The sequence below is a fragment of the Vigna umbellata genome, chromosome 9 (assembly GCF_029865625.1).
Source record: "Vigna umbellata cultivar VRB3 chromosome 9, Vumbellata_1.0, whole genome shotgun sequence".
Lineage (NCBI taxonomy): Eukaryota > Viridiplantae > Streptophyta > Magnoliopsida > Fabales > Fabaceae > Vigna > Vigna umbellata.
In genome coordinates this window covers 35,198,535-35,219,530 of record NC_142173.1, presented here as the reverse complement: position 1 = coordinate 35,219,530, position 20,996 = coordinate 35,198,535, and the positions used below count along the sequence as shown (strand labels likewise).

The window sequence follows — 20,996 nt, the reverse complement described above, 5'->3', positions numbered from 1 at the left end:
AAAAATAAACTAGAAATAGAGATAAGAAAAGAGAAAACAGAAAGATTTACATTATTATATTAAATTATATTCCAACTTAAGATATTTTATTATTACAAATTAATAAAAGGCATTTTTTTTCCAGCTATATATATGACATAAATTTGAAGCCATGTGATTGGAACACAGCGTAGAAAATGCGTTTCTTCCGCAAATGTTCCCATGGCTGCGCCTGAAAACAAGCCACCCCAGCTAAGCCATTTGCAGAAGAATTCATAATCACAATAATACATTTTCTACCCTTTTATTTGCCATGAATCCCTAATTTCATTATTATTCTCATAATTAAATTTGGGGTCAACGGATCATAGCTAAGCCTAAACTGTCCTTTCAATAAATAAAACAAAATTACCCTAATTCCATTTTTCTTCATCACATATACACAATTTGAATTTCTTGATTTCAGTTCTTTTAATTAATCTTGAGAATGATCAACGTGTAATTTTAATTAAAATCAATTAATACTGCATAAAAAATTATCTATTTCATATTTTTCATTTGATTCTCTTGTTATTATTTTCCAACTCACAAGGTTAAGTATGAAGTCAACCCATTAGGTTAAAAGTCATCGCAATACTTAAAGACAAAAGAAAGTGTTACTAATTTTTTAAAAGAAATGGCTAATAATGTGTAAATATATATATATATATATAGCTACATCGACACATATATTTGGCATCATTCTCTTGTCTTGAAGAGAGAGAAGGGAACATTCAGTATAGCCTTATGGAAGCAGAAATAGCAGAGATTGGATCAAACCCTTCTGTAAAAGAACTAGCAAAGGAGGCACTGAGCAAAGTTCCAGAGAGATATGTTCTTCCAAATATTGACCCTCCAATTTTATTTAACACACACTCTCTGTCTGATCAGATCCCTGTCATTGACCTAGCTAAGTTGTTCTTGCCTCAAGAACTCAAGCCTCCTGAACTGGAGAACCTACACCTTGCATGCAAACAATGGGGTTTCTTTCAGGTTCCTATCTCAATATTATTCTCTCTTTTCCTTCTTCTCTTCTTATAATCATATTAAACCTAATATGCCATCATTATCAATGTCAATTTACTCCCTTTTAATTCACTGTAATTACACCAAGACACTGCTCAACAGTAATATGCATGTGCTTCTGAGTTGTTTAAGAACCACAATATCAATGTCAATTTACTTCCTTTTAATTCAGCATAGCCTTATTTCTTTGCTCAATGGTTATTTTCTTACTGAATGATCGACCGTCAGAAAAGAGTAATATAAAGATTTTGAAGGTGTAAGAGGGAGAACTGTTCGTTAATAATATATATATGCACGTAGAAGATTATAAAAGTTTTGATAATTGTGATGTTGTAAAACAGGTTATTAATCATGGAATTGACATGGAAGTGGTGGAAGATGTAAAGAGAGGAGCTGAAGAACTGTTCAATCTTTCAATGGAAGATAAGAAAAAGCTTTGGCAAAGAGAGGGAGATATGGAGGGATTTGGGCAAATGATTTCCAAGCCTAAAGATGAACCGTCCGATTGGGTGGATGGCTTCTACATTTTAACTCTTCCATCTTACTTAAGGAAGCCCCACCTATTTCCTAATCTACCCCTACCTTTCAGGTCCTCTTTAATATATTTTTCTCCTTTCTTAATCACTTATTTTATTATAATAATTAAACTAATTAAGGATTGGATATATTTTTCATATCCAAAATGTTATAAAAACTCGTGTTTCGTATTTAAATTAAATTTTGATATGTTTGCAATGTATTAGTCCTGTACTAAATAGAAAAGTAAAAAGTATTTTTTATAATTAAATTAAAATTAAATATGTTTTTCAATTGTGTTTTATTTTCTAAACTAAATTATGAAATATTTAGTTTCTACAACATATGAAAGTCATTATCCTCTCCAAAAATGACACAACACATGGATTGTTATCCATGTAACAATCAGAATTTTATAGTATATTTTAAGATAACATTCACATGTCATATGTTAAAAAATATATTTTACATAGATTTTATAAAGTATGAAAATAAAACACTTTATAATTCAATTTAAAAATAAAATAAAATTTGTATAATAATTTTGGAGACAATCAAATAATATTTCATCATATAAAAAGTGTAATTCTTATACAACTTATCAAGCATAAAGGACTTAAAAATACGTGATATAATAGGATATCTTAAAGTAAAATAATCTCATTAAAAGACATTTTAAGATCTTTGCAATACAAGTTAAAATATAGAATTGAATATGATCACCTTTATTATTTTGATACTTGGTCATATAAATGTACTATATATAATAATTTGCGTAAATAAAAAGGGAAATATATTTTTTTACCAAGCATCACTTGATAACTCATTTTTAGGAATGTTTTGCTCATTAAAAAAAGTCAATTTTTATATTATAAAGAAAAAAAATGAAAGGGTAAAATAATAGATGTAAAATGTATATGAAAATTTGTTAAGTGCCAAAATAATAGTATCCAAATGAAAATCACAGTGATGCTTGATCAGAATTACAATTGTGGACCATGATTTAGTGTTATTGAACTTAACATAAAATGTATGTATGAGTTGATCTCTTTGAAAATAACATTGATAAGATAAAGCTGAACATTGCAGGGAGAATTTAGAGGTGTATTGCAAGGAGATGAGAGAGCTTGCCATGAAGTTGTATGGTGTTATTGGAGAAGCACTTGATATAGGAGGAAAGGAAATGAAAGAGTCAATAGGGGAAGCAGGACAAGCAATAAGGATAAATTACTATCCTCCATGTCCCCAACCAGAAAATGTTCTTGGCCTAAAATCTCACACTGATGCTTCTGCACTCACCATCCTTCTCCAGGGCAATGAAGTTGAAGGCCTCCAACTCAAAAAAGATGGAACATGGCTTCCTGTTCATCCCCTCCCAAATGCTTTCATGGTTTTTATTGGAGATGTTTTGGAGGTAAGTCATTCAAATTTACACTACACATACCTTTCCATCCATCATTCTGCACCAAAACTAAACTATTAGCAATATACATTAGTTTAATTTATTTTTACAAAAGTAATTTATAAAGTAAGGATTCCCTCCACTTACATACTATCAATTTCCTAACCTTATTTAGTGGATCGATGTATGCATGTTAGTTGAATCTTGATCCAATATATTGAAAATACGTATTACACGTCAACTAAAGATAATGTTAATTCATAATATAAATTGAATGTAAACATCACTTTACAAACAGTTTTGTAAGATTAAGATGAGTTTAAAATCCACTTCTTAACATGGTATCAGAATAATGTGTTAGAGTCTATCTTAATAAAATTTAAGGTTTATTAAACTTATTGTTTCACCTGCAAACAACTCGATCAATTCATAATATAAAACAAATACAAATCTCATTTTACAAGCCGATTTTATAAAGTTGAGTTAGATTTAAAATTTACATCTTTAACACAAAGTATATGCATGGTAATTAAATCGTGATACACATTGTTAAAAGTTTTATGTCGACTAGAGATAAGTTCAATTCATAATATAAAATGAAAGTAAATTTTACTTTACAAATGGTTCTGTAAAGTTAAATCGGGTTTAAAATCAACTTTTTAATATGGTATTAAAGTTATGTATTATAATCTATTCTAGCGAAATTTAATATTTGTTGGACCTATTATTTCATCCGCTATCGAATCAATCGATTAATTCATAATATAAAATGAATGCAAACCTTGTTTTACAAATCAAATTTTGAAATTGAGTTAAACTTAAAATTTACGTCTTAACACAAAATGTATAAAAAAGCTTATTATTTTGTATTTTAAATTGTTGTGAATTAAGACTAATAAAGATTCATAAACTTGAAAATTCTTTATAATTTTATTGCCTTTACTATGTGTATATGGTTTAACAGGTGGTGACAAACGGGATATATAAGAGCATCGAGCATCGAGCAGTGGTGAACTCAATGAAAGAAAGGTTCAGCATAGCTACATTCAGTGGTGCTGAATGGAATGGAAACATAGGTCCAGCACCTTCTCTTGTAACTCCAGAAACACCAGCATTATTCAAAACAATTGGGGTAGCAGATTTCTACAAGGGCTACCTTTCGCCTGAGCATCAAGGCAAATCATTCATAAACAATGTTTTGAGGATCAATAGTGAGAACATCAAATACTAGCTAGCTTGTGGAGTTGATAATGGAAATGTGATAATAATAATTAAGTAAACCTTCGAGACATGGTAATTATATATATTGACTTTGGTTCAATTCAATATGTGTAGTTATTCGTTGCAAGATTTGCATTCAAGCAAGTACATTGATGAGTAGATGATGGGAAGTCTGAATTTTCCATGTCACAAGAAATAATTTTTTGGCTTAATACCCTATTTTGTCCACAGTTTCGCTCAAATTAGTCAATCCTTTAAAACGTGCGGCAATTGCGTCCCTACTTAATAAAATTTATATCAATGAAATCCCTTCCGTTAAATCCGTACAAACGGCGTTAATAGAAGAGAGAGAAAAATAATTAACGCACGTTTTAAAGAATTGACTAATTTGACATTGTCGAGCGAAACTGGGGACAAAATAGGGTATTAAGCCTAATTTTTTTTATATGCTTTCATTAAAACTCTAATTTCTTTTTCTTCCTTCCCTACCTAAAACTGTCTCTAGTCCTCTAAATTATTGTTTAGTGATGAGAGATATATTCAAATATATATTGAGAGTGAACAAAGTCTTAATAAAAGGATATAAGACTAAATAAATAAGAACTTGGATAATAAAGAGAATAAAAGAAAACATACAAAAATAATAATTGATATATTAATAAAATATTGAAATATCAACAAATAGATTCAATTGTAACTACGTATCAGTTTAATTATATATATCTGAATACTTTTTGTATAAAAAGTTTGTCTATGTCTTTTTTATTCATTAAAATTATAAATATTGTTGACAAAAATATAAGTACCTTAAAAGGTGACATATATTATCATGTAACGCACATAAAATAAAGTAATAAACCCACAAATTAAATAATATAAACAAAGAAGGTTAAAACATCTACATTATATTTACCAAATTGAATAGAGTATTATATTTACTTATAAATGCATATAAGAATAGTAGTTTGTAAGAGTTTAAGGAAAATGATGAAATTTTTTATACAATTTTAACAAGATTAAAAAAATAAAATATTTTAACACATATTTTTTTTTATAATATTTTAACGTATGTATATTATTTTTTGTACTAAGTTAATATTTATTTATTATTGAACTAACATACTCTAAACCTAACCAAATGAAAAAATTATATATAGATTATATCAAAATATTATAAAAAATCCATGATAACATATCATTCCTCTTAAAAATACGCATAAGTTTTCTTCCATTTTTAAAGTAAAAGATTAAAGAGAAATTTAATGTAATTCTATAAATTAACTAAATAATTAATTTGAGCTTAGAATATTAAATATTAAATATTAAATACTGAACTGTGTGCCATCTTCATCCTGACCGTCTCACTCACGCTCACCTAGATGCGACCACACGCATTAATTATTCGTTAATATCACACGAGCTTCCTTCGGACTACTTATTTTCTTACCTCCATCGTTTCTTCCTTCACTCTCGGCGCGTGTCATAAACTAGCCGTTGATTCGAGAATGGGCAACGACGGCGTGCCGGAGACGATGGCCGAGGTCATGGCCGTGGCGGCGGTTGACCTTACTGACGCCTCCAACTGGTGGAACGACATCGACGACTCTCCGGTGTGGCAGGATCGTATCTTCTACACCCTCGCCGTACTCTACGGTATCGTGGCCACCGTAGCTTTGGTATCGTCGCACACTCTTTCAATTCCAAATTAGGTTTTTTTTTAAAAAAATTATCTCTAATTATTCAGTTTCTTTTTTAATTTTTATTTGATTGAATTTTAGGTTCAACTGGCTCGGATACAATTGAGAGTGCCGGAGTACGGTTGGACCACTCAGAAGGTCTTTCACTTTCTCAATTTTTTGGTGAATTCGGGTTTGTATCGTTCAAACCTTTTTTTCTTCTTCTTCTGTATATCTCTTTGAAATGATTTTTTAAATATTTTTTTATCAATGTGATGCGACGTTTTGTTAAGTGATTATGCACTATTTTGGTTTTGCAGTTCGGTGTGTAGTTTTCATCTTCTTTAGGAACGTGCAGAGGTTGAAGCCAGAGGTACAGGGAATGGAATGTAGCCTTTAATTTCGGCCATTTTCTTCACATTAGATTAGTTGTTTATTGTTCGAGTAAGCCATCAATTCAGTTCTCGAATTATCACATCTTCTCTCCTACTGAATTCTCAAAATATAAAAAGAATAAGAAGTAGTCCGTAAAGTTTATGACATGTATGCCTCTTTGTTAATTCAAGGTTAGGGTGTTTTAAAAGTATGCATCTTATATAATTCTCTTACCATCTCAAATTCCAATTACTGTGAACATAAATAGCAACAACAATGGCTGAGTATGATGAGGGTAAAACTCTCTAGGAAGTAGGGTAAAAAATTTATTACGTTGACAACAAACCATTTTGTTGGAGAATTGCATATTTGCTTCATTTGGTGTCACTTTTTAAGGGTCTTTGTACATAATTATTCTGACAATCAAAAGTTGGATTAATATCTATGCTAAAAATAGTTGTGCTTAGTCGTATTTTTTTATGTTAAACAATAAGAAAGTCAACGAACAGGAAATGCATATACATAATATAGAAATATAAATGCCTAACGGAAGCAATGTCTTTTCTCTTTTCAAACAGAATTCTGCGTGTTTAGGACACTAAATTGGTGCTATGTGTTGCTTTTGGTTCTGATTCTTAGGGACCAAATTGATATATTTTTTTTCTGGAGAAAAGGGATGGATGAGATAAACACTAAAGACAAGGGACATGTTCTACTCATGTTAAAAACAGTTTCATTAACAAAGGGACTAACATAACAAATGTCGGAAATGTTTAGGGATTTCTTAATAACTTTCAATACTTTAAGGACCAAGTAGAAGAGAGAATAAAACATTGATGACAAAATTGATGGTTCACTCTTTATTATTTTCTATTTATGGAATTTGAGATTCACTCTTACACTTAGTTGCTGCATTTCCTTGTGTTTGTAGATTCTTCAACACATCTTGCTTGACGTGCCGAGTCTTGCTTTCTTTACAACATATGCCCTTTTGGTCCTGTTCTGGGCTGAGATTTATTACCAGGTAAGTATGATTTGTTGTACATTTTCTCCCCTATAGGTTGTTTGTCTTGTGTGATTTTCTTTCCATGGAAGTGTGTTTAGCTGTCTGGTTTTGATTCCGTCTGTGTTTAATGCTTTGGCAGGCACGTGCTGTATCGACTGATGGACTGAAACCAACTTTCTACACAATCAATTTCGTGGTTTATATTGTTCAGGTGAAAATTCTATTTATTTAGGAAGTTTGTGTATGTAATAACTATTAAGCGATGATTGACTTTGGTTGTGACTCACTACATGTTTGCTAAAAGGGAAAGTTTATGCAATATCCAATATAGAATGATATTTTAGTTAATTGAAGGATATTTTGGCTCTATCTTTCTTCACATTAAGCTCACTAACTATTTTAGATAAACAGCCCTTAGGTTCTGTGTAATCAACTATTGAATGATGTTTGACTTTGTGTACGACTCACTACATGGTCGGTAGAAGGACAATTTTATGCAAGTTTCCAGCCTATGCCACTTCTTTGCCACTTCCCGAATACCCTCACTTTCGCTTAAAAATTTCATACACACCCTCTGCCACTACTGCCCACTACTGCCCACTTGACAGTTAGACCAGTCTCATAATTATGATCAGGTGCATTGCACCTTTCCCTCTCCTCTCCTGACATGTACCTTGGGTATTTTATTAGGGGTTGTATTGTATCAGTTGATGTTAATTAACTTTTACTATTCATTGTACCTATCTTTTGTCTCATTAGTTCATATGCATTGAAAGTTTTAGGTTCTGTTAGTTTTGAGTTTGATGAATTTGACCCTACTGATTTTTGGTCTAATTTGTATCAGATTACTTTGTGGTTAATATTGTGGTGGAAACCTATCGATGGACTGCTCATTCTTTCTAAGATGTTCTTTGCAGGTTTGTCTGTACTGGAATTTGATTTGTCATTTCTATTGATTGTTACTTTTATCAGATTGTGCTAATGCATGTAATAAATATATTGCAATAGGGGTCTCTTTGTTTGCAGCCATTGGTTTTCTTCTCTATGGTGGAAGGTAGCTTATCTGTATTCATATCTGACTCACTTTGATGTAATTGGCATGAAATTGTTGTTTTAGTTACTACATGCCCCCATTGAGTTGGGAATTTGTTTTTAAAGAGAAAAATGAAGTAGAATAACAACTCATTGAAGTAGCAGAATGAAAATTATATGTCTTGGGTTTTGCACATACTTTGTATATTGGTATCCATCTGTATTGAGATCAGGGCCAATCTTGTAGTGAAAATTCTGTTGTAATTCTCAAATAGCATGTAAAATTTAACTTCATAAGCTATTGGTGTGGGTATGGTAGGGCTCTTTATCCAAATTTAGAAGTATATACTGATCTTTACCATGTTTGAGATATTGTTTGCAAGTGAGTTATTTTCAATTCCAAGATTCAACTGTTGCTTTGTGTCTTGATTGATCTTCTCAAAAAGAGAATTTTAAGTTTAATTCAACCTTACAAAACCATCTTATAAGGTAATATTTTCATTCTTTTATATACTAGAATTTGACCATATTTATAGTTGATGAGAGATTTCCAATACACTCTTATGCCGAGGATTTAACATCTTGAGTGTGGGAATAAAAGGAGGTTCGATAGCACATGACATGATAGGTTTAACAAACATTACTAGAATAGATTCTAATATCATCTTAAAAAGTAGACTTTAAACCATATTCAACCTTACAAAACTGATTTGTAAGGTAAGGTTTATATGCTTACCTTAGTTGATCATATCTTTAGTTGATATGAGATATCTAACAAATATTTTCTTTATTTGAGATCCGATCTTCTCTAAAATTTCTGATAGGTGGGGGTTCCTGGTTCTATGAGGTGGTAGGAATATAAATATAACCAAGATATCCATCAAGATGGATAACAGGTGGGGGTTCCTGGTTCCGTACGTGCTGTAGTCCCTGTAAGCAGATGTCTTATCAAAGGCACTGTTTTACTTGTGATATTTACTGTGTTCTGAGTTTGTTGTGCAATGTATGGATGTGGATATTCCCTTAAACACTCTTGTCCCCAAGTTACAATAATAACTAGTTAAAAACAACTAAAGTGTCTTTTTAGTTTAGACAGATGAAATTATGCCATTTTGGTCAATTCAATACCAAGTGTTTAGGAAGACTGCTAGTTCAGATCTGTCCTTTTAAATTGGTTCACCAAGAGTTTTACTCAATATTATTCTGTCTGTAATTATTTGACTATGCTCCATCTGATCAAGCTTTTATTGGCTGGGCTTCCAATGATTTTCTCATATCACTAAAACCATCTCAGTTGTATCACACCAAGAATTGTATATGCTTTACACTACAGCATAATATGAGACTCTTTACTTTCACCAAAGGCTTTGAAATTAACTGGCAGGAAAATGACATCATCAATTACTTGATGCCAACAAATTGGTATCAAATCATTTTTGTTGATCTCTTGTTGCCACAGTCCAAAAGAAAATATTTGTTGAGCTTTAAATTTCCGTATTGGTCTGTTGATGAGGAAGAATCGACTTTTTGGCAAATGAGGTAAAACTTTGGGCAAGAAAACAGTTTTTTGTTTCATCAAGGATCACTTTCCTTTCACATTTCATCTAATATACTGAGCAAAATCAAGTGAGAACAGTTTTCGTATGTGGTTTGTTTTTGGCAGGGGAGGGAAGATAGGAAAAGCCAGTATGGCAATTTATATTCAAACTAGAAATTATTGAAACTGGGACAGATCTTTTGAAAATAGACATGAAACCAGCTTAACAAGTTGATGGATGCTGATTTTGTGTAGTTAGTCACGGTCTTTTTTTATATTACCCTGAGATTTTGAAAATTTACGGCCTATATTTTGTTTTGAGTGTGTTAGCAGTTAAGTTATCATAATTTTTACCAGCGAGTTATGTTCCTGCATCACAATCCTATAAAGGGATGTTTGGGCTGTCTTGGAATTTGGTAATAAATGAGAAATAGATTATGGCATTTCCCTTTACCAAGCTACTTAGTGACTGTACCCAACTCCCTGATCAATGCTAGTTGGAAATTCCTATTTAAGGAGCATATTTTTTCAAGACTATTTGTTTTGTTTTTACTTGCACATTATGGCTATCTAGTGATCTATCCATGTTTTCTTAAAAGAAGATATTTTTGAGTGGCTTGCTAAATGAATTTGCTTCTCTGTTTACTTGTGTAACTTACCGTCCTGTTTCTCCATGTCTTGTTCTCTAATGAAATTTCCTCTTGCTTAAAAAATAATTTTTTTTAAGCCAGATAAAGTGTTAGGACATAAAGAGACTAAATCTAGCACTTTAAACTTCTGCTTTTAAATTGAAATTTGAATTGTCAGTGTGCACTTATGTTTTGGCATACTATATGTATTACCTTCTTGCTTCCTTTTCTGATTCCTGCAACCCGTTTTTTGACGTTTTCCAGACTGTTCTTAATGCTACAACGCTTTCCCGTTGAATCCAAAGGGCGACGTAAGAAGCTGCAAGAGGTATGCAATTTGATGATGAAACATTTTGAATTTCGATCAGTTTAAGAAATAATACTTATGAAATGTCTTAGTATGATTAATTACCTTACGTTTATAAGTATTAGGTCTCAAATATTAGGGTAAAGTTGAATAATTTTATCGCTAAGAGTACATCATATATATATATATATATATGCAAGACAAGATTGGGAAACTAAATTTCGAAAGATAATAACAACACTTATTGTAATAAGATCCCTATGATTCTGCTGTAAATAGTGAATATTTTTTGGAAGCCCATATCTAAAATTTATTGTAAAATCTATGGAGACGTTAAGTCCAACAGCAAAAGGAAAATTTCCTAATGTACTGCTGAACATGTTAGAATAAAAGTACCTATTGGTTTATCAATTTTTTTGAGAAATAATCTCATTGTCTCTACTTTCTCTTGATTGGGTTGAATCAATTCTCTGTTTTCCTCCATATTTTCAGTAGCTGTGTGCTTGTCCTCCCTTATGTTGTCTCCTTTTCTTCCCCACTCCTTGTCACGTTTTTTGGGGAGCCCATTCTCTGCTGGGTGGCTCTCCCTGATGTTAAACTTAACGGCCAACTATTGCCAGGATCAATTCATGTTGGACGATACTACTTATATATCAGGTTAAATTATCTGACATATACAGTGAAAAAGGAGAGAGGGAGGGAAAAAGAAAAGGAGAAAGACATAATATAGACTGAGTAACTATATGACCTGACACTGGATGGATATTTTATAGATATAATCTGTTAGGTTTCTAGATAGAGGAAACTAGGAAAACAAATGCAAACTCCCAAACTCACTGAATAGACCTTGTATTATTGATTCTAGGGAACAAGTACAACATTAAGGAATCCAAGGGACAATGTTTCCTTCACACAGGATGTCAATGATCCTGTCAACAATTCTACAAAGCATCCAAAAGTCCCCTGCGTACAAGGACAACTAACAATTACATTGCATATTGCCTATAATAATCTGAATTGGGGGTGTTGGTGATAATCTTGTTCTTTTTGCATAGGGCCTGCAACTTTGTCAAGAAATACTCCCTCAAATGATCTTCTAGTGTTGGATTTACTTGTGATACCGATATCTTGAATTCTTGGATGAATTTTTCCTCACTCCCAATCCATGTTATTGCTGCAAAACTCACAAGTAAAACTCTCAGTGCATTCCCACCAGCTGTTGGTGCCAAGAAATTAAACCCATAATCCTCAAGAATGCCAATATCTTTATGGATATAAAGAATGTCAATGTTCCATAAACCATCATGTCGTGTATTATTACTAGGTGGCACATCAATAGCATAACAAAATTAACCCGAATTGTTGTTTCCCACTTCAAATTCTTGAATGTAATCTTCCACCCTTTCTTGTTGTTTAATTGTTGCTCATTTTTCAACAATGGCGCTTCATTGTCTATCCCCACACGTTTCAAAATTGGTGCTGCAATCTCTGCCCCCACAACTCCTACCGAGAGCTTTAGAAAGATCTTCCCAATAAGGACTCTTGATTTTTTGTTGCCAGATTTTTAACCCCTGGACTGCATTTTCTTCCCTTCTGATAAGGGTTGGATGTACTTTTGTTGATCCTTTGATTTTTTGAACTTTCAAACCGTTTGTTGTTCTTGCAATCTGACCTTGGGGGTCATTCCCTTCCAATGTGGGCAACTAACCCGTCCATACAAGGCCCCAAAATTTCCTATAACAAACACCCCTCCTTAAGAAACTGGCACTTGGCGGCTTGGAAAATTCGGTCTCCCCCAATGGTAGGAGTAGGTTCCCCCAAGATTCGAACCTGAAACATCGGATTCGTTGCAAGGCTCTGACACCATTGTTACGAAAAGGTTAACCCGTCCGTACAAGGTCCAGAATTTCCTATAACACATCACCCTTTTAAACCCAGGGCAAAATGGTTCTTTCTCACCATTATTAATTCCATTATTGTCCCTGGCATTCTCTTCTCTTTGCTTTTCCTGCTTGATTGAATTTTCTCCTCCGTCTGGAGGAAGATCTTTGATCTCTTCAATTTCCTACAATCCATGTTTCACAATACCCAAACCAGTCTTTACCTTTTCCTTTTCTTTCTTGGTATCTTGAAGTTCTTTAATCTCCCTCAATTGCTGTAGAATTTCTTTGGCAATAGACAAACTGGTCTTCATCTCTGCCCTAGCTCTTCCTTGCTTGCTGGCCAAACTTTCCAAACTTTTCCCTTCTCTTTGTATCTGGCAGTTCGGACCAATTTGTTAGGTTTCTAGATAGAAGAAACCAGGAAAACGAATGCAAACTCACTTAATAGACCTTGTATTATTGATTCTAGGGAACAAGTACTGCATGAAGGCATCTAAGGGACAACGTTCCCTTCACACATGATATCAATGATCCTGTCAACAATTCTACAAAACATCCAAAATTCTCCTGCATACAAGAACCCCCCTACTATATAAAAAAAACTCACTCATCCTAACAATCTGACTAACAACTACTTTTTGATATGTTACTTCCTAACATACACATTACATATCCTATAATAATCTGAAAAGGTTTTAGATATATTCTGACAATCTACATGATGCTTCTATTGTAGGTTGGCTATGTGACAACCATATGTTTTTTATGTTTCCTTGTCAGATGCATTATGGTGAGAGCCCCTTTTTATTTGTAATTCTTAGTTATTTTTGTTTGCTTGCTTTCGAAGTTGAGTTTGATTATATTTTGTTGTTTCAGATGTGCTTTAATGCATTTAATAAAGATGCGAACCTTGATGTCCTTGATCACCCAATTCTAAACTTCATATATTACCTGGTAAGTTATTCGTGTTCTTTACTTCTTTTATTGTGGTATGTATGTCACCATACTCCTTACCGTTTCTTTTTTAATTGGTAAGGAAGACAGGAGGGAAATATAGGTGGGCAAATGGTGTTTGAGGTGATTGATTGAACCCCAACTTTGAACATCATCTCCTCCCCTTCCTCCTACATAGATGCCACTTGGCTCCGAGGCCATTGGCTCCTTACTGTTTCTAATTATTATATTAGTGCTTATATACCATTTATTATTGTTTTAGTTGTCTCGTTTATACTCTTGGGGTTTCCTTTTCTTTAAGCTGTGTGATGCAGGCTGAGATATTCTGTGCCTATATTTTTTCAAACCTGAACTGCTAGAAGAACCCTTCTCTACTTACATTCTACTCATTCTGCTACTCGTAGAAAATGTCTCTCTCCCGCAATACCTCTTACTGTTTTCCTATTTTTTGTTGCAGTTGGTGGAAATAGTGCCTTCTTCTTTGGTCCTTTTCATCTTGAGGAAGCTTCCACCAAAGCGTGGTATAACGCAATATCACCCAATTCGCTGAATAGGGCATTATAATTCACTATTTTATTGGATGATTATAAAAGTCCTAGGTAATTTTTTAGATAGAGACAAGTCTGTTCAATGTACCGGTGTCAAAGCTTGTATCATGGAACGTGATATATATATATATTGAATGTATTCTCAACCGTATTGATCTGTGTTATCACTTATCTTAGATGTTAAGCTTTGGCTCTAGAACAGTGTGCTTAGTTTTGTGATCCAGCATTTTTATACGATGATAGTTGGGAGAAGATGATAGTGTATAAATAGGTTTTTTAACCGCTACAAGTTCGTAAAATATCTCGTCCCATCCTTGTGTTCTGTCGTATTTATTAAGTTGCTACATATCATACTTTGAAATCACCTTGTTTGAATACTACGATTACAATTACTCAAGATAAAAACGAAAAGACAAAGTAAGCTTACCTGTTCAGTACTTGCTTTCTACGTATTATTGGATTTGAAGATCGAAGAATGCACAGCTGGGTCACTTAGTGTTTGATGAAGTGATTAGTTTAAACCCTCTTGCTTGATTCCGGAATTTGCTTCTTCATAACCAACGATTCCCATAGAGCTTCTTCAAGTGATATTATGATGACCTACCCGTCACTTAGTGTTTGAATGTTTGGTTTGACTTACCTTCGATGAGAAGCGATAGTTTTGAATTGTTATTCAACAAGGCCATAAAAATAAACATCAATAAATGTTTTGAGGGAAATACAATTAGAGAAAATAATAATTATGTCTATCCAATCCCTCCTGTACTTTTTTTTTTTTTGTAAATGAGACGTTTACGATTTAAATCTTTCTAATGCCAAATAAGAAATAATGTAAATAAGCTGCACCTGGGATGCAACATTGTTTCATGTCATTGTCTATGCAGAAGTTAATCGCAAAATAAATTATTTTAACAGAGTTGAAACGTCATTGAATTATATTTTAGTTTGTCCAATTGTAATTACTATACTGAATTGACATATTCACATATGGTAAAAAAATAGTTTCAAAATGTGTCAGTTGATTAACCGTTTCTTACAAGATTAAATAAAAATAATACAACAAATAAAAGTCTATTGAGTACCTTTAAGTTTATTATAATTACATTTAATTGAACTGTTCTTATGTTCCATTAATATTATTTAATTTATTAATACATATGAAGAGAAAACGATAACATTAAAGAAAAAAATCTTCTCTTAAACCAGTCGGATTTCCTTTTTCTTCATTCTTAGAACAAAAAGAATATTAGCTATTATATTTATATTTGAAATTTATTAAATATAAATGAATAAATAAGTGACCATTCATAAAGACACTGATGTCATTCTCTGCTGCACAAAATAGTTCAATATGGGTATGGCTAGGAAAGATTGACGTGGCATTAAGAATCGGAAATGAAACATTTTCGGTTGTTCCGCACCACACGTTTTTACTTTGTGGCTAACTTGCTCCACATGTTTGAAGATATATCTATTCAGATAATGCCACAACATCTATGTAAGGTACTCATAACTCAACCACCATCCTCAACCAAAGTGTTCGATCGCTTCCAACATGGCCATTTCCTGTTCTGCAGAATGGTCTCTTGCTTGCACAAATTGTTCCAGAACAACCCATCACCTGCATGCAGTGATCCCCACGTGCCACTTCCCTTCCTGGTGCACTGTCTCACCTTCTCACCCACGCTTCTTCCATGTCAATTTCTCAGCTTCTCCCACACCCATTTTGGAAGAAGAACCTTCCAACACCCCCATCATCCATTTAGATGTTAACTTTGCTGATGTTCAACAATATTCCAAGCCAGAAGCTGAGAACTTGAACGAGTTTTTATGTGGGTTGTTTGAGGATCCAAAAACAAGGGAACTTGCGTTTGACTACTACCAAAGGTTGAAAGAGAGGCCAGAGTTTAGGCCTAACAAATCAACACTAAGGTATGTGATCAGGTACTTGATGAGTTTGAAGGAATGGGATTTGATTTTATCAGTTTCAGAAGACTTTCAGGTTTACCATGCGTTGCCTGATAGGGCTACTTGCTCTAGCTTGATTAAATTTTGCATTAAGCGTAGGAAATTCAGAATTGCTGATGTTCTGCTCGATGTTTTTAATTCTGATAGTAAGGTTGCTTTCTTAGCTTGTAGTTCTGCCATGGAAAGTTATAATAAGCTGCATATGTTTAGGAATACTGTTTTGGTCTATGAACGAATGAAATCCACTGGTGTTCTTCTGGATTCTGTAGGTTATTTACACATTATGGAAGCTTACTCTAAACTTAATGAATGTGACAAAGTGGTTCAGTTGTTTCATGAATTTAAAAGTAGGAACTTAAGAACTTCAGCCAGATATTTATCTCAAATTTATGGGATTCTATGCGAGTCATTGGGGAAGTCTGGAAGGGCTTTTGAAGCACTTAATTACTTCAGAGAGATGAATCAGAAGGGGACTTCTGGATGCTCAATTTATTCCACCTTGATATACTCTTTTGCGAGTTTACGCAAGGTTGATTTGGCTGAGGAACTTTTCAGAGAAGCTAAAAGCAAAACAGTGATAAAGGACCCTGAGGTCTATTTAAGGCTTATGCTTATGTACATAGATGAAGGTTTGTTGGAGAAGACTTTGGAGATTGTGAAGGCAATGGATGATGCAGATGTGAAGGTTTCTGATTCTATAATATGTACTATTGTCAATGGCTTTAGCAAGAAAAGAGGGTTTTCAGCTGCAGTTAAGGTTTTTGAGGATCTAGTTTCGAAGGGCTATGAACCAGGTCAAGTCACCTATGCTTCAGTTATAAACGCATATTGGCGTCTTGGACAATGCAGCAAAGCAGAAGAGGTGTTTGAAGAGATGGAGAAAAAGGGGTTTGACAAATGTGTTTATGCTTATGCTAGTATGATTGTGATGTATGGGAGAACTGGGAAGGTGAGAACTGCAACAAGGTTGGTAGCTAAGATGAAAGAAAGAGGGTGCAAACCAAATGTGTGGATCTATAACTCATTGATAGACATGCATGGGAGGGAGAAGAATTTGAAGCAGCTTGAGAAGCTGTGGAGAGAGATGAAGAGAAGAAAGGTAGCACCAGATAAGGTGACTTACACTACCATCATCAGTGCTTATAACAAGGCAGGAGAGTTTGAAAGTTGTGTGAAACTGTTTGATGAGTACAGAATCAATGGTGGCCTTATTGATAGGGCCATGGCAGGTATAATGGTTGGTGTGTACACTAAAGTTGGTCAGGTTGATGATCTGGTGAAACTCTTGCAGGACATGAAAACAGAAGGGACAAGACTAGATCAGAGGCTGTATCAGTCTGCTTGGAATGCTTTTAAGGATGCTGGGTTGCAACTGCAGGCAAAATGGATGAAAGAGAGCTTCCTTGTGGCATAGTCTTCTTTATATTTGTCCAACATTTGGCCAAATCTCAAGCAGAAATATGTGAAACCGGTCAGTAGTGTGATGCTTAATTGCTTTCTCTGTTACTCCAAATATTGCAGTATGTATATTTATACACCATGTATAGGTTTCTTGCTTGTACAATTATTTCTTAGCCCTTTTCTGTTATATCCTTGCAAACTCAAATTGTGATCTAGTAACAAGATCCAACTGCATAGGTTGCTGTAAAGTATTTTTTGTAACCAAACATCAACATAACTAAGCAGGAAATCCATTTTATCTTCAAACTTTCCTGGATTATGGGTCTTCTACTTTATGTTGTGGTCAACTTTTTTTCATCTTTATATTCTATGCGTGACATGTTGGAAGCTAACGTCGATTAGAAATAAGAGTAATTTAAAATATATAAATTGGTGTAAATCTTATTTTACGTACCGATTTTATAAAATCGAATTAGACTTAAAATTTATTTCTTAATAAATCTAAACTCCTTTTCTACTATTTCTCACTCCATTGGTGTAGACACACTTGTTTTGGTCTTTAGGTTTTTTATATGATATGAAATATCCTCACAAGAATGTGTTCATGTTGATCATGATACAAAACAAGAACATTATTTCATTTTAATCATGGTCGATATTTTCAGTTATAGTTATTAAAATTAGCTTTGATTTGATCTATCAGACTATTAATATGCTATCCTAAAAAGGATTGAGTCACTTTAGTTCAGTTTAACAGACTAAACTGGTTTAGTCACTAAATTTTTCAGATGAACATACTTGTACTATTTAATTTTATATGTTCTCATAAAATTATATAACTTTAGGAAAATAATAAGTAGTTCAATTAGACCTTATCCTATGAGTTAATTGAGTTAGGTTAGACAAAGAAACATATAACTCATGAAAAATTGACTGAAGTCAATCCATTTGACCAATTTACTTCCGATGAAAAATGGAATCATTATTTGTAGAAATTATTTTTGTAAGAGTAATCAAATTATGCCTATATGTTGTAGGAACCTAATCAACTACGTCAACGAAAAATATTAGTAAACTGGTCTACTGTTTGTTCCATTTTGACTATGAAACCAGTTTGGAGTTGAATTAGTTTGATAAAAATTGAAAAAGAAAAATAGTATAGAAAAAAATTGAAAAAAATCATAATAGATAAAAATTGGAAAAATCAGTCCAAAGCTAAAAGTTTGAATTTTTTTTAAATAATTATTTAGATGTTACTTTGATTTTTCTTGTAAAGAGAGAGATAATTGAAAAAAAATGGAAGTACAAAAATAAAATAGAGGGAAAGATTAATGTTAAGAAAAAAAGAATCATAGAAATGTCAACGAGGGATTAAAAAAATCATCATGAGTATGAGCATCTTTTATCCTTGAGAATTATTTTATCAATAAATTAAGATGAACATAAAATAAAAAAATATCACAATAGTCATTTAATGACAATAAGAGAATAATACAATGTGAAAATGTTTATAAGTACATTTAGACACTTAAAAAAAAGTTTAATTCAAAGCTCATAACACTTTTATATATAAAAAAATCAAACAAGAAAAATAAAATACAAGTTTAAAGTGTTTTAACTTGGAACAACTAAAACTATGAATTTTCAATAAATAGTTAGTAACATCACTCCATTGTTTATCTTAATTAATATAAAAGTTTTCAAAATATATTATTTTATCAACTCAAAAATAAAACATGCATAAGTGTAGTTAATTAAGAGAGAGCAGACGGATTTTGGGTTTCATTTTCAACCCTTTTGAATTCTATTATTAGAAGGTTAGTAGGAGATTATGAGTTAATATTTATTATTATATAGAAATAAAATACAAGGAATTGAAATATTTTGAAAAATAAATAAAAATATAAGTAATTTATTTTGGATTTAATAAAGTAAGATTTAGCTTTAACAAAAGTAGTTGGTTAATTAGCTAATGACTCATAAGCTAGTGGTTTCTAACTAATACATTAGTCACTAGTGATAAGTTAATAATTATTGTTAGTTGATAAACTATCTTGTTTTATCAGATGTGTTGAAAAACTAATTAATAAAAATAATTAATAAATATGAAATGATATAAAAGAAATATAACTATATGTTACGTGATTGAATTTTAAAAAAAATTATGCCATGACATGTGATACTATAAGTCTTTAGTCTTATATATGTGTTTTTATTTCGATTTAGTTCTAGTTTTTCTTCAAATCAAATAATATTATCTTCTTTATTAAGACAAAATTTTTATTTACATAAATATTATACTGATATTTTATTAAAAATAAAATTTTAACATATTATATTATTATATTTTAGGTTTAATCCTTTAGTACATCCCTATTTATGTACGAATGTCTCAATTGGGTCCTCGTTTTTAAAGTGTATCAAAAATGGTCCTTAATTTTGAAAATTCATATCAATTGAGTCCTTTCCGTTAAGTTGGCTGGACGGCGTTAAAAAAATTCATGAGTGGATGCTGAGATGACGAACGAACGCTCGTCACCAGCGAACGAACGCTCGTCCACCAGAGAACGAACGCTCGTCCACCAGAAAACGAACGCTCGTCGACCTATTATTGCTGGACGACCGTTCGTTCCACACTGGACGACCGTTCGTTCGGTGGTCGACGAGCGTTCGTCGCGCGTCGGCTGGTGACGAGCGTTCGTCCGCTGGTGGACGAGCGTCCGTTCGTCCTCTCAGCATCCACTCATGAATTTTTTTAACGCGTCAGCAACTTAACGGAAAGGACTCAATTGATATGAATTTTTTCAAAAATAAGGACCATTTTGATACACTTTAAAAAACGAGGACCCAATTGAGACTTCGTACATAAATAGGGATGTACTAAAGGATTAAACTATATTTTACTAATTCATGTTATACTAATATTTGTTATTAATATAAATGTTATACTAGTATTTATATTCAAATTTAGTGGTTATAATCATTCAAATAGGAGGGAAAGATTAGAAAGGACGTTTAATAGTGTTTAAATTTTTTCACAAAAACAACATTTAATAACTATTGCGAATGTTAGATAAACTGTAGTAGTTGTTTGTGTTTTTAAGTAAGCCTTTAAAAAACGTTTTAAACAGGAAAAATAATAATACAAGTATTTTTATAGTGGTCCCTCGTCATATCCTATGTATAGTCTCCTTTAAGACCTCTTAAGGGATTCCATTAATCTTATACAAGATTACAAACAAGTATAATTCACTTTTTGTATATAAGTATTATCAATCACTTATGGCTCCCTTAGTCAATCTGACTAATATGAGTTTTATCACTCCTAGTATCAATCCTAGACTATTGTTTAGACCATTTAACTCAACTGAGTTAAAGAATAGAAGTGTTTTAATTCATTTTTGAATATACAAACACAATCAGTGTTTTGAAGTATAAATTCAAATAACTCTCAAAGAAAGGATAAATTCAATATAATGAAATCCGATAAGTAGAAA

At 32.5% G+C, this 20,996-nt stretch overlaps 3 protein-coding genes across 3 annotated transcripts; all 3 read left to right on the top strand.

The window, feature by feature from the left end:
• Nucleotides 1–725: 725 nt before the first annotated feature.
• On the top strand, nucleotides 726–4,395 carry LOC124819977 (oxoglutarate-dependent flavonoid 7-O-demethylase 1-like). The gene is made up of 4 exons (XM_088098411.1): nucleotides 726–1,011; nucleotides 1,386–1,633; nucleotides 2,650–2,974; nucleotides 3,927–4,395. Exons 1-4 carry the CDS (start codon nucleotides 766–768, stop codon nucleotides 4,191–4,193), a joined length of 1,086 nt encoding a protein of 361 aa, XP_087954537.1. The 5' UTR covers nucleotides 726–765; the 3' UTR covers nucleotides 4,194–4,395.
• Nucleotides 4,396–5,573: 1,178 nt separating this feature from the next.
• On the top strand, nucleotides 5,574–14,281 carry LOC148193363 (tobamovirus multiplication protein 3-like). Its single transcript, XM_088098412.1, has 11 exons — nucleotides 5,574–5,859; nucleotides 5,962–6,052; nucleotides 6,180–6,232; nucleotides 7,166–7,258; nucleotides 7,380–7,451; nucleotides 8,085–8,157; nucleotides 8,249–8,294; nucleotides 10,703–10,766; nucleotides 13,365–13,418; nucleotides 13,505–13,582; nucleotides 14,040–14,281. Exons 1-11 carry the CDS (start codon nucleotides 5,689–5,691, stop codon nucleotides 14,130–14,132), a joined length of 888 nt encoding a protein of 295 aa, XP_087954538.1. The 5' UTR covers nucleotides 5,574–5,688; the 3' UTR covers nucleotides 14,133–14,281.
• A 1,346-nt stretch (nucleotides 14,282–15,627) lies between these two features.
• On the top strand, nucleotides 15,628–17,815 carry LOC148193362 (pentatricopeptide repeat-containing protein At5g13770, chloroplastic-like). The gene has a single exon (XM_088098024.1). It carries the CDS (start codon nucleotides 15,686–15,688, stop codon nucleotides 17,510–17,512), a length of 1,827 nt encoding a protein of 608 aa, XP_087954150.1. The 5' UTR covers nucleotides 15,628–15,685; the 3' UTR covers nucleotides 17,513–17,815.
• Nucleotides 17,816–20,996: the final 3,181 nt, after the last annotated feature.

What these genes read in the sequence shown, in the direction of transcription:
- LOC124819977 (XM_088098411.1), top strand. Translation starts at nt 766, where the DNA reads ATGGAAGCAGAAATAGCAGAGATTGGATCAAACCCTTCTGTAAAAGAA. An exon ending in AATCTACCCCTACCTTTCAG is followed by an intron (nt 1,634 to 2,649) that starts GTCCTCTTTAAT and finishes TGAACATTGCAG; the next exon opens with GGAGAATTTAGAGGTGTATT. An exon ending in TTATTGGAGATGTTTTGGAG is followed by an intron (nt 2,975 to 3,926) that starts GTAAGTCATTCA and finishes ATGGTTTAACAG; the next exon opens with GTGGTGACAAACGGGATATA.
- LOC148193363 (XM_088098412.1), top strand. Translation starts at nt 5,689, where the DNA reads ATGGGCAACGACGGCGTGCCGGAGACGATGGCCGAGGTCATGGCCGTG. An exon ending in TCCTTGTCAGATGCATTATG is followed by an intron (nt 13,419 to 13,504) that starts GTGAGAGCCCCT and finishes TTGTTGTTTCAG; the next exon opens with ATGTGCTTTAATGCATTTAA. An exon ending in TAAACTTCATATATTACCTG is followed by an intron (nt 13,583 to 14,039) that starts GTAAGTTATTCG and finishes TTTTTGTTGCAG; the next exon opens with TTGGTGGAAATAGTGCCTTC.
- LOC148193362 (XM_088098024.1), top strand. Translation starts at nt 15,686, where the DNA reads ATGGCCATTTCCTGTTCTGCAGAATGGTCTCTTGCTTGCACAAATTGT.